Source organism: Mytilus trossulus, chromosome 9, assembly GCF_036588685.1.
Source record: "Mytilus trossulus isolate FHL-02 chromosome 9, PNRI_Mtr1.1.1.hap1, whole genome shotgun sequence".
NCBI classification, from domain to species: Eukaryota; Metazoa; Mollusca; class Bivalvia; order Mytilida; family Mytilidae; genus Mytilus; species Mytilus trossulus.
This window is the reverse complement of record NC_086381.1, coordinates 40,192,130-40,206,043: the sequence shown is the minus strand read 5'-3', so window position 1 is coordinate 40,206,043 and position 13,914 is coordinate 40,192,130. Positions and strand designations below refer to the sequence as shown.

The 13,914-nt window shown below is 31.4% G+C and overlaps 1 protein-coding gene across 1 annotated transcript; it reads left to right on the top strand.

Moving 5' to 3' along the window:
* The first annotated feature begins 1,422 nt into the window (after positions 1 to 1,422).
* On the top strand, positions 1,423 to 9,575 carry LOC134684618 (uncharacterized). Its single transcript, XM_063543917.1, has 9 exons — positions 1,423 to 1,720; positions 2,881 to 3,189; positions 3,992 to 4,294; positions 4,718 to 5,077; positions 6,342 to 6,452; positions 7,940 to 8,014; positions 8,279 to 8,297; positions 8,682 to 8,836; positions 9,513 to 9,575. Exons 1-9 carry the CDS (start codon positions 1,423 to 1,425, stop codon positions 9,563 to 9,565), a joined length of 1,683 nt encoding a protein of 560 aa, XP_063399987.1. The 3' UTR covers positions 9,566 to 9,575.
* Positions 9,576 to 13,914: the final 4,339 nt, after the last annotated feature.

Genomic DNA, 13,914 nt, shown 5'->3' with positions numbered 1-13,914 from the left:
TTTCCTCTATGATATATATAGTTGAACGCCATAGAAAAATTAAAAACGGAAATTAGATATTTTGCAAGTGATCCAATATTGAAAGTATATATAAAATTTGAACAGATGTAAAACAACTCAATTACTGACAACTTGAATTGCTAATAGTTGTCAAAGGTAACAGGATTATAATTTAGTACGCCAGATGCGCGTTTCGTCTACATACATTAAGACGCATCAGTGACGCTCATATCAAAATATTTAAAAAGCCAAACACGTACAAAGTTGAAGAGCATTGAGGATCCAAAATTCCAAAAAGTTTACCAACTACGATTAGGTAAATAAAGGCAACAGTAGTATACCGCTGTTCAAAACTCATAAATCCATGGACAAAAAACAAAATCGGGGTAACAAACTAAAACCGAGGGAAACGCATCAAATATAAGAGGAGAACAACGACTCAACACAGAAACGCAATACACACAGAAACGGACCAAGCAACAGACAAAACACCAAGAGAATAACAAATATAACATCAAAACCAAATCCATGAATTTGGGATAGACAAGTACCGTGCCATGTCTTATCTCAATATCTCAAACATAAGAGAAAACACAAACGACTCAACGTTAAAATGCAACACACACAGAAACGATCAATAATATAACAATGGCCATCTTCCTGACTTGGTACAGAACACTTTCAAAGGGGAATAAAAGTGGTGGGTTGAACCTGGTTTTATGGCATGCCAAACCTCGCACTTTAATGGCAAAGTTAAATATAACATTGAAATGACAACTTAATATTACAAGACTACAATACAAATAAAAAGGAGAACATATAAGACAAAGAAAAGCATCATTAATAGATAACAAAAAGCATCAGGTTTAAAATTCAATACGCCAAAAACGCGTCTTGTCCACACAAGACTCACCAGTGACGCCAAGATATAAAAGATCGAAAGTGAAAAAAGTACAATCTATACCTGGGAAAAGAAAATCATTATTTTTTTCGAAAAATTCAAAGTTTTTAAAAATGACCACATAATTGATATTCATGTCAATACCGAAGTAAGTGTTGACTACTGGGCTCGTGACACCCTCGGGTACGAAACGTTCACCAGCAGTGGCATCGAAGTTAACTGTGTGCAAAAGTATGAATTATTCAAATTATTACGATTTTTCTTACCCACGACATAGATTACCACCTAGCCGTATTTGACACAACGTTTTGATATTTTCGGTCCTAAACGCTTCAACTGTGTACTCATTTTTTTGCCTTTTTTACCCGAGTGCACAGAAAAATGAACAGCTATGATGATCCTGTTGAAATGTTGTCTTGAACCAGATATTTGAACCTCAGAATACAACATCAAAACATTGATTTTTATGTGGATTCAAAACATTTGAATAGACTGACAAAAATAATTTACTTTTTTTGATAATGTTTATATCCATAGAACAAATCGACAACCTTGAACTTTTGAACAAAACAATTAACAATAGATTGAAAGGAGTAGACGGAAAAAACTTTCAAATCCAGTGTGAAGCAAAAGGGGGTCGACCTCCCCCTTTTCTTACAATCAAAGTACGAAATCAAGATGTCGCTCAAGGTAACCAATCTGTTGTGCATACAATAAAGACGATACCCAGATATTTTGACAACGCTACAGTAGAGTGTGTTGCAAAAAACAGCGATTTGAATAAATCGCTATTAACAGAAGCATACATTTACCTCAGTCGTAAGTATACATTTAAAGCACGTTGGCTCACCACAGATAACAATATTTCATATATGCAGTTAAACATGAATTTTTATGAGTTTTTTTTATTTACAGACTTCTGACTTTCTAAAAGACTGATAGAACACATTTTTTTCACATGTACCCAATTTATGACCTCTTGTAAGTAATAGCATGTGCATTTATATAATTGTTTTAATCTCTGTAGTTCAGATACGTCTGTAAATCTAATCATGGTGCATGTATTTAACTTCCGTCTTTATTAGCTGAATTTTCCACTTGAAGTTTGTTATCTGCCCTTTTTATTTGTGGAGAATTGTATAATTTTTTTGCCAGAAATTAAAAAAAAATATTGTATATATAGTCTTGAAATTATCAGACTGCTCATGGTTTTCAAAATTATTATTGTTTTTTTTTCATTGTAGTAAATTCCATGAATTCCCTTACACATTGTGACGAAAAGGGCCTCGTATGTTGGAGTTGTGACTGGCTCAGAATTAAAAAAAAACGTCTTACGTTACGACATTTAATAAAAGAGAGAGTGTAAAACAATAGGGTGCTTCCGGACATCCCATGTACAATTCCGTAAAATCATATATAGCTGAATGACACACATATAAATATATGAATTTATAACAAAATGTTTACTTTGATCAATAGATAGATCATATAGCATAACTTTAAAGAGTTCATTGGTTATTAAAACAGCATTCTTTTTCAGTGGTCGAAATCTGGACAATTATTGTGTATTGTTTAATACGCTTCGAAATATATTCAAACTAATTATACTTTTCTATATTTCTTGTTACTATGCAATGTAGTCTTAATTAACGTTTTTCATTGTATTAGGCTCTATACTCAACAAACAGGTTGTGTCATTTATAGAAAAAAACACTATAAAAAAGAGGAAAAAAACAAAAACAAAACCCACTGGGTATGGTAATATTGTCAATACACACAGATTTACTTCTTTTGTTGAATGTGAAACTTTTCTTTTAACAAAAGACTTATTGTACACTTTATCCCTGTTAATAAAGTAACCAATTGCGATTGTTTCCGTAGCTTGTCACGACTTTTACACAATTTGAATGTGAATTAGTTGTTGAATATCATTTTTTTTAAATTGGGATATGCATTACACTCTCTTATATCTTATTCAGTTAAACCTCTTGCACCTGTATTTGATCGTGATTCAGTGATTTTAAAGGAGACTGAATCACTGAAAATATCGTGCACTAGTACTGGGAGTCGTCCTGCCGCTTTATTTAATTGGTTCATGGAGGATAAAAATATAACTTTTTACTCAACTCAGACATTTGCATATGAGGTTACTACAGACACGTGGACAATAACATCAGTATTGACGTACACAGTGGTCAGACAAAATAATGGTCAGTTGATTACATGCGTAGCAAGCAATGAAGCAGATCATATCGGTATTTCAGATAGCCAATGGATACAAGTTCAATGTGAGTTTGTAAGAAGTATACGTGTTTCGAATGTATTTTATTTAAAAGTGTATATGTGTGGCCTTTTGGAGTCACAAAATATCATTGAAATAATTATGTTTATCGTACAAACATTTTTTTGCATATAACAAATACTTGGTTCCGGATGATTTTTTCATCAAAACTCTAGATTGAAAGTTTAAAAGCCAAAATATCTTTAAGACTAGTTGGTGGTAAACATTTATTTTTTATTAACATTGTTTTGAGTAATTGTACTCATTAAGCGAGAAGTATGGATATACGTTAATTAAATAGCAAAACTCATCATAGATGCCAGTATAGAATCACAGCTTGAAAACATAAACAAGTGCTAAAATATAACGCAAACCCTGGTATCGAAAATTACGAAATTATAAAAACAATGGCGTGTACTACACAATATGTTTGCTGATGAATTCCTAAGTCTTCGCCTAAGTCGAGTCATTTCGTGATTATCGTTTGTGGCTTCATTTTATATTTGTTTGTCGTTAATGGTTGTGTTTGTTTTTAACATTAATAAAGCTAGTAGATTTCTCTTTTGAATTTGTTAAGATTTATCAAATCGGTCTATTTGAAGTTTACTGTGTAGTATATGGGTTTGTTCATTGTAAAAGGCACGTGTTGACCTAATGTTGTTATCTTATCCGTCATTTTTATAATAAGTCTCTGATAGAGAGTTGTCTCATGCATACCACATTTGTTTAAATTTTACATGTACATGAGTTGATAAACCGTTAAAATATTGGTTGAGATGTTAACCTCTCTCTAACTTATCCTTGAATAGTTTCTCCAAAAATATATGTCAGCAATATGACCTTCAACCAACTGGAGAAATTAAGAGTAATTTCTTGCAATGCTTCTGGTAATCCGTCCAATTACACATACTACCAGTGGAAGCATACTTCAGTAAATGGAAAACTGATAAGAGAAATGAAAGGTAAAAGAAATGGCAAACTGGAGTTACCGCTCTCTGACACTGATAATAGTTATCAGGACAACGGAATATATGTGTGCAAAGCAGGAAACGGAATACAAGATAAAGATGGAATCATTGAGCAGACTGGATATGGTTTTGTCACTATAAATGGTAGGAAATTAATGTAATGTAGTGTTGGTTTTTTTTATATTTGATTCTAGAAAAAGGAACCTTAAGATGGCAGTTGACAATGTATGTAATCATGGTAATAGGAAATCACATACATCTATTATTGCTAGCGTATAGCATATTGTCAGTGACTTCCGACTTTTTTTGTTAATTTTTCCATTATAAGTAATGCTCAACCATAAAAAAGGATATTAAGGTAAAAGGGATATATAAATTTACTAGTCTTGATGAACAGATGTTAGATTTAATATATGTTTTATAACCTTTAATGTTAAAGGGGCAGTTTTATTTATTCTGAACATATTGTATTACGTTTATGTGAAGTGTAATGTGACGTACGTCTTTAATTTGTAAATTGTGATTTTCTCCTTAGAAAAGTAATAATAGGAATATAATTATTTCTAGCACAACCTGTTTTTATGCCGAACATCAAAGATGTTAACAAATCGACTATGCATGGGGAAATTGGAAGAGCGGTAGAGTTAACGGTCAAGGTGTATAGTATTCCCATGTATAAATCAGTAACATGGTTTCGGGGAATAAACAAAGAACTCCAGATTATTCCTTCCCAAAAGTACAGTTTGTCCGAAACATCCGCGATTGTGAAAGGGTTATTTTACGACAAGGAAATTGATCTCGATGGATTTATTTTGACTCTCAAAGTCAATAATTTAACTACTGATGATTTCACTACTTACATAATTCAATTAGACAACAACATTATCAGTCCAGCTGAATATGCAGTTACTCTTAAACTATCAGGAAGTAAGTGAACTATCTATTTCTTGAGTTTAAAGTTGGTCGAATCTTTATTTGTGTAAGACACGTATTGTCTAAGCTTGTGCATCGTTGCGTTAGTGTCTCATTTGCATGATTATCATTCCGTCGATTCATCTAAATTCAATTGTCTCCTTTGTTCTAGCGATGTTGAATTGTAAGATCCAAATACCACAGATAAAAACCGTTAAAACGCACAAGCAATTCAAATATGTGTTATTCAAACATTTTTCAATCGGAAACTTAATCAAACTTTAAAACATGGCCATATAATCAATCTGAATGATTCCCTAATTTAATAAAGTTAACATTTATCGTTGAATTTATATCCTTTTGTAGCAATTTTAGTTTTGACAGTTTAACTTATTATTGTGTAAGATGTCTTTCGTTTCAATACGGTCGGTTTAAATTACTTTTTAATATCAATTACATTTCTACAGGGTACCGCCTGCTACTTTATTTATTTATTTATTTGAACGTTTTTTTATTTTATTTTTTAATTCAACGCCCGTTATCTTTAGAACCGCGCGATATCCCGTTGTAACTGTCGCGGTACCGCCCTGTATCTTTAGAACCGCCCAGTACACCATCTTTTGAACCGTCGGGGTAATACCTGTTGTTGCCTATATAAGAGGAGCGAGAGAGATCAGAGTAATTGATAGATAGTTAGTTCGAAGAGTTGAGAGGGTAGTTAGAAAACGAAAGGACAGTAATATATAATTTGTGTTAGTGAGAGCAGGATTATTGTTCGGCTGTTTTATTATGTTAAACTGATATTATACATTTAACAGATTACATAGAATGTACCTTGTGATTTTAATTGAGATTTTGTGTTTTGGTTTGTTTTCTTTTTGTAATTTGAACATGGATTTTCCGTAATTAAATTTACGCGACCTCAAAATAACACATCAACATACAAGAATCCATAAAACAAATTGGCAACGCTACACTTTTTACCAAATATATAAATGAGAGTCGTATGATACCGGAGGGACATTTAATCTCTCAAAAGGGAGAAAAACTGGCAATGACAAGCTAAGGGCAAACAAACTAACAACAAAAAGACAACCAATTTCAGACTGCGCATCATGCACAATTTGAATGCAAGGAGTGATCGCAGGTGCTTCGAATAATGAATTTATATTTGTAAAGCTATGACATGACAAAGAAGTGTCACATTTTTAAGAACTGAAATCCTTTGATAATAATCATTATTATTCTTTTTAACTTAATCTCATTGTTAAAGCTTCAGATTCAGGTAATCATCAAGATAGTAGCATTCCTGCTGTTGTTGGTAGCATTTTTGGGAGTCTTGCATTGATTATTGTCGGATCAGTTATCATTATCGCATTAAGGAAAACAGGTATGATAACTTTTTTCAACAAATTATTTCTGAAATTACATACAAAGTTTTAAGAATGACATTCATGTACCAGTTTCTCCTGTTACCTGTTTTGAAATTATACTCAGACTTTTACTTTTAACTGATTTTAACAGTGTTCATTACTGGGTGTTTGTTTATTGAACATTGGATAGAGGTATACGGGAAGGTTGAGGCCTCACAATTCATGTTTAACCCCGTGTCATATTTATGAGGAGCTGCTGGCTTCTGGCCTTTGTCTCTTTGCATCATTCCCCATTTTCATTCTCAATTTTTAAAGTTAATGATTAATTGAATTGTTTATTGATGTAACAATAAACATAAAGTGGCGTCATTGGTTGAATTCCCATTATTATGGATGTGTTTACCAGTCACAACTATTTTCGTGTAGTTTTTTTATTATTAATCACCATACACAAGGTATATACTGACATAATATATTACAATATCTTAAGTCAGATAAATCACGTCTTGGTCTGTTTGTTCCCTCGAGATTACGTTTATCTGCCAATACTGGTTTCTCGATTGCGACTGATGGATTTATTCTAATAATTGCTATCTTCTTGTTATTTTAACAACGAAATGTTACGTTTAAAGAATTACCTGAAGTCACATAAAACTATAGATTTAACAAGAGGTTGATAAGCCCAATAATATTAAACGTCGTTATAATAATCAGAACTCGTTTCATATTACATTAAGAACGTACTATAAAACGCAAGACGATATACACTCTTGAAATATTCTAAAACAATTAAATGCATGAATTACAATCAGGATAATGGTAGTAATAGAAATTTAAAAAAATCGCTTAAAATAGAAAATTCTTATTTGACAACAGGAATATTCTAAAACAATTAAATGAAATCCAATGCTTGAAGTACAATCATGATAATCAAAGAGAGCCGTGGTGTAGTGGTTAGTGCATCGGACTACTAACACAAAGGCTCCTGGTTCGATTCCCGTTTGGGATGAAAATTTCAGGAACTCAATTTTTCGGCTCTTCCTTGACACCATCTGCGAGTATGGTCTTGAGGAAACGATAATAGTCCGTCGGAAGGGGACGATAAATGGCTGACCCGTGTTAAGAGAGAGCCATATCTCTTGCACGTTAAAGACACCCTTGTAGATTTCGAAAAAGAGTAGGGTAATGCCGCTACTAGGCAGCACTCGTACCCGCAAAGTGGAAAGGGATTTATATAAGTTGCAAAACTTGTTTCCCAATCCACTAAAAATAAATATGTTTAAACTAATAGAAGCAAAAAAGAAAGAATCGCAAAAGCAATGCTGAATGAAATTTTTTCTTTATTGACAGAAATATTCTACAACAATTAAATGCACGAATTACAATCATGATAATAATAGTAATAACATTAAAAAATTGCACAGCAATGCTAAATAGAAAATATATTTTGCCTATACACGAATTACATACAGATATTTTTGTATTTTATCATTCTAATTTTCAGGATGCAATCTCAAAAAGAAACCTGATTCTAAACCAAAAGCAGAGAGTGATATTCATTTCTATCAGAATCAACAATGTGAGTTAATTGTTTTGTCAAGAAACCACCCTAACCTTTAAATTGCAAACCCTTCATTATTTTTTATGATTCTGCTATTGTTCCGTGCCAAAACAAATCTCCTTCGAAATTTGAAAAAAAAAATACAATTAACTGTGTTGTCCATTTTTTAAATGAAAGATGTTTTTATATTACATTTATCAAACAGTCAAAATTGGTTAATATTACTTTGTATTTTTGCATTATACACATGTATCGAAATACACTAGTGCTTTTACATTTCAGTTGCTACCAGAGAAAACAGGTATGAAATCTCGATATATTTTTCTATAAATTAAAAATTCGTGGGAAGTACCAACAAGTTAAAACTTATTTACATGTAAAGGCACAAAGAAACAACTATAAATAAAAGGATGGTAGATAAATAGTACACACATCTTGCAGTTATATGACAGTTGTTTTCCATTCGTTTGATGGGTTTGAGCTTTTTTTCTGCCACTTTTAAAGAGACTTTCTGTCTTGAATTTTTCTTTGATCTCATCATTTTTTTATAATTTCTTTTACGTTTTATAGAAAAAAAACAAAGGCAACAGAGATAAAAAAAAAATAAAAAAAAAAAAAAATAAGATCATATTCTTAATTCTTTTAATATTTTTTTTTTAATGCATTTGGAGAACTATCATTTTAGAGAGCCGAAATACGAAGGTTTGAATCTAAAACCTGATTGTCAGGATCAACATACAACATATGACTCTCTTAATAGTCACCAATCAGCGGTCATGCATAATGGGATCAACAATGAATCAAAGATGGGAGGAGGAAAATCAAAATTCAACATCGATGGTATGTTGATTGGTAAAACTAATCAAATTTAAAAACTTGTCAAATTTCATTATTTAGAAATTGGCCAGACCAAAATATAAGAACGTTTTGCTTTGCAAATTCATGTTTTCGTACTCTATCTGCTTTTTGTGGTGATATGTAACAGGAATAATGATCGAAAACTATAATAAATGAATTTATCCAATCAGAACACAAATAAGTATATTTGTGAATGATAGATGAATTTTAATTGAATTTTATTTTATAACACAGACATAAACATGAAAGAAAATATCAGAATGATGTCTAGAAAGCAATAATAACCTCTATTTTTCAAAATAGTTAATATATAAAATAAAGGTTTGGCTAGTCCAAAAACCAGGTTTACCCCGACCATACAACATAGCAATTAAGTATGGTTACTTTGGTTGCAACTAAAATCTAAATGTTCAGAGGACTCTTATGTTCTAGTTTTTTAAAAGCACCGTTGTACTGAGATAAAATGTGAACATGAGTTTATCAATCTAACATATTCCTGACATAAACAATTCTTGTTTGATCAATTTGATGACCGTTACTTTGATTCAAAAATGGCATATTTTCAGTTTATTTTCACTGATGTGTTTTTATGACAGAATATATACAACTACAGGTATTGTGTCAGTAATGATTTGTTACTATACCTTTTTTGTTTTAGAATCACATGGTCAGTATGTTAATCAAGGTGGAGACTACTTAAATGTTATGTGATGCATTAACCCAATATACATTGAATGATAGACACTAACTATATTAGTATATTATATTAGTATATATTATCTATATATCTCTGTGAAGATTTATTTTGTAGTATTTGTAGTTGTTTTAATTTGAGTCATCAAATAACACATACAGCATAAAAAAAAGCATTCATTACGTTTATTTAACTTATAGGCAATTAATTAAGTTTCAGGGGGAATTCATATATACATTAAAAAAGGGTGCTTTTGAAATTGTTTAACATTTCACAGCCGTATACTACTGTTGCCTTTATTTATTCACACTTTTTATTAATTGATTTAGTATTTACATTGTATAATAGATCAAATGTATTCGTTACGTGTATGTTTATTTGTATTGATATGTCTTTAGATGAGTTAAGCTATTTGAATGTATATGTTATAGTGTGTCTTTCGTTGTTTGGATGTTACAAGAGTGTTGGAAGTTGCATTAAAACAAATCAATCACATCATTAAAAATCACAAAAATAGTTCGCATTCCGTAAGTATATTTTCTAATGCGTGTTTTTATCCTTCTGATTCGAATACAAACATACCGGTCGAACAATGAACGATTTATTCGTGTCCAAGCACACATTATTGTGAATTCTACATAGGAGGAACCCTGTTAAAGTTTGTTGGAATGTAAGCTGGATGTTTGTTGTACTTATTAAACTTATTTTTTACAACATACCATTTATGTTATTCTCTCATTGTCTAGACTCATGTCGATTGATAACTTATCATTCGGAACACAATCTGTCTATCATAAATGCATGGTTCAAGACGAAACTTAAATTCAAGAAGGCTTTTTATTAGTTCTGGTTGTTGGGTTGTTGACTCATCAGAGTATATCCCCCATAATTAAAACGCAAACAGGAATATTTTTAGAAGCCTGTAATTAAGTGGTCGATGTCTTCCATGAATGTTTTTGTTTTTTGTTTTGGTAGATAAATCAGGCCGTCGTTTTTTTCTTTCTTTTTTGTATACATGTGTATTCATGGGATTTTGATGGAATATTGTATAAATAAAAAAAATAGCAAAAAAAAAAGGGAACAAGTTATTAGTGGGAAGCAAACAGTTGCATTGCTCCTGTGATATATTGAAATATGCAATTTCAAATACATCAACAATGCATTAAGGGTACTGGTGGGGTTAATGTAAACCAAAGGGTACTCCTGTCAAAGGAAAAATAATCACATATTTATATACAATTATATCTTAATTTGATTTATTGATGTTCGCTCTATACCTTCTTGTTGCCAAAAAAAAACTTTAATTCAACGAGAACATATTTATGTAAAACTTTATACATATTTTGACAAAACAGGAGATTTTGTTTTAAACGTACCAACCAACACCGCTAATTATGTTCTTGTATCTTTTTTCAACTGTTGTGAAGATATTACTGTTGTATCTTGGTTATATCTACTGTGGATACATTTATTTTCGTTGGTACCAATTTTCGTGGATTAAGGAAAACTTGCATGTTCTTGGATAATTTATGTCGTGGTTTTGCCGAAGTCTGCATACAAGCCTGTAGAAATTGATTATTTGTTGAACATTAAATTTCGTGGTTCACCTATACCCACGAAAGCTGCAAAAATTGGTATCCAACGGATACTACTGAATCCACAGTACTTCTTTTATCGAAGGTTCAATGTAATGTAGTGTACGCTGGTTTTCTGTTGCTGATAAGTCGATAAGATCATAATACATTATATATATCAAAGAATATTTATGTGCATCTATACTTTATAGTGTGTCTTTCTATGTTGTGATGTTACACTATTGTGTCGAGTAGAGTGAAGGTTGGTGCATATTAAACCCTCTAAAAGTGTTTTTTTATTTCTGTCCTAAGTCAGGAACCTGATGTTCAGTTATTGTCGTTTGTAGACGTGGTTCATAAGTGTTTCTCGTGCAAGTAGCACTCATATGAAAAAATAGAGATAGGGTATATGTAATTGATACAGCAACCAAACAATATTAGAAACTAAGATCGACAATATCTTACATGATCAATAATAATTGTTTTTACTCTGGTGTATAACTTATTATTTTTGTCTCTACTCTTTATGTGCATATCTGAAAACATTCGTTTGTTTAACAGTCAGACATCAATGTGCCATGTAGATAAAAAAAAAAATAAAATCCTTATTGAAGTGATAATTTTTCATTTCCCAACAAACTGTGCAATGGTTATTTCTGTCTCGACATCTCCCGCTTAGTTCATTAAATAAAACCGTCTGAGAGTTGAACACATATCGTGATCAATACGGTTTTTTTAAACCTTTTTTAATTCAAGTACCTTTAAGATAGATAAAAATAACAACTATACACTGATAAAAATAAGGTCAGCAAACAAAATGTACAATATACTCACAATGTAAGAATGTACTTGTCGTGGATTTAATGCATAACACTGCATTTGTTCAAGCAACAATAAAACAAGCAAAAGCAATAAGGATTTTAGGTTGTCAAATTCATGAACATTGTAATAAAAGTAAGTGTGATTTGTTTAACACTGGTAGGAAACCTTTTACGAAAGGTCAATGAATGAAGGCACGAAAACCTGTAAATATAATTCTCTTTCAAAATTTGGAGTGCAATTATCTTGAGCAAAACATTTCAATTACGTTGTTATAATCGTGTGTTAATACAACATTCGACCTCCCAATACTTGTATAGCCGTCTTTTTTATTCTATAAAAAGCTAATGTTGGCAACGTGTATTATCATTTCAAAATCGAAGACGAAAATAAGAACATATTGGTTTCATCTAGTAGAACATTTAGCGGCGTTAAACATTGGTTTGTCGTTTTTCCTTTCATCCGTGTAAGCAACTTTTATACATAGAAAGTAAATAAAACGAAAAGCATGTTTCTAAATCTTTGGAACTACTGTTTTATTGCAGATTACAGTTACTGTTTCTAAAGTTCATAGGTCATTGTCACTCCGCCACAAAATATTGATTAAAACAAATGAAAAACATACATAAAATAACATAGGCATTAAATGAAAAACTACATTAAATGGCATAGGCATTAAATGAAACACAATCATACGTTGGCATAGGCATTGAATGAAAAGAAAAAACATTAAACGACAGAGACACTAAGTGTAAAACACTCATTAAATGACATAAGCATTCAGGACTAGAATAAAGCGCACACTTGAAACATTTCATAACATTCTTATTTCAAAACAAACTGCGAAGTAACATTTTCTTTTAATTGTTTTGTTTTGCACTGCTGTTCTAGCTGCTGTATAATTTGTTTTTGTAAGAACGGCCAATTAACAATAAAAGGGCACAGTGTGTATTTATATAAATTATATATATTAAACTTTGAGCCTGCAACCCAAGTGTTTTGACTTCTACCTGGGTTTTTATTGTTAGTTTGTGTTTTTTGTGTTATGACTCGTTTGATTATAACAAGCATATTTTAACGAACATATGTTGTTTTTCAGTCGCCTTTAGTCCTGTAATTTGTAATTGTCATATGATCGCTGCCTTTTATATTTCGTTCTCTTTTCATTGTTTTGTTCATAATTCAGGCCCTTTGTTTTTATAATTGGATGTGATTTACATTTGTTTATGTTGGTCATCATATAGTTTATCGTGTGGTATGGGTTTTGCTAATCGTATGGTGACATGATCTATTGTTGCATCTATGTCATATTTTTTTTGTATATTGTTGTCTCGTTGGCAATCAAACATTTTCTTATTCCTTCATCTTGAATCATCACTCACACACACACAAATCATCTAATCATATCAAAATGTGTTTATGGCGAAAGGCAATTACAAAATGTTTGAACTTCTTAAAATTTGGAGTATACATAAAAAAAACTCATACCTAGGCTTATAGCAGACAAGCAGCAAACAAATTGCGATTGAATGTTACACCGTATATAGCTATTCAGTTGGATTTTGTCCTCAAGATACATGTTAATAATTTTTTATAAAACGTACAGCAACAAATGTATTTTCTTCGACTCGTGTTGTGGTGATTGTTTCTTTATATCCCATTATTTCATGACTAGTTTTCTCAGTCTATATACTATCCTCACTTAGAGTTGCAAAAATGGATGTGTTTACAAATTGCATATGTTGAAAACAAATTTAAATATTGTTAACACGAACCCAAATACCATTATTGTTATACAAATAGCCACATGTACGGTTTTACAAACCGTCAATACCTATGTCTTGGCATTGCTTGAGATAAAATTTTCACTGACTTCACAACTGTTATTGACGTCTTAACACTTTCTGCATGTTCATTGTACGATGAGAGTTTGAATTGTACTATGAATGTGAACTAATATTTAAGTCTCAGAT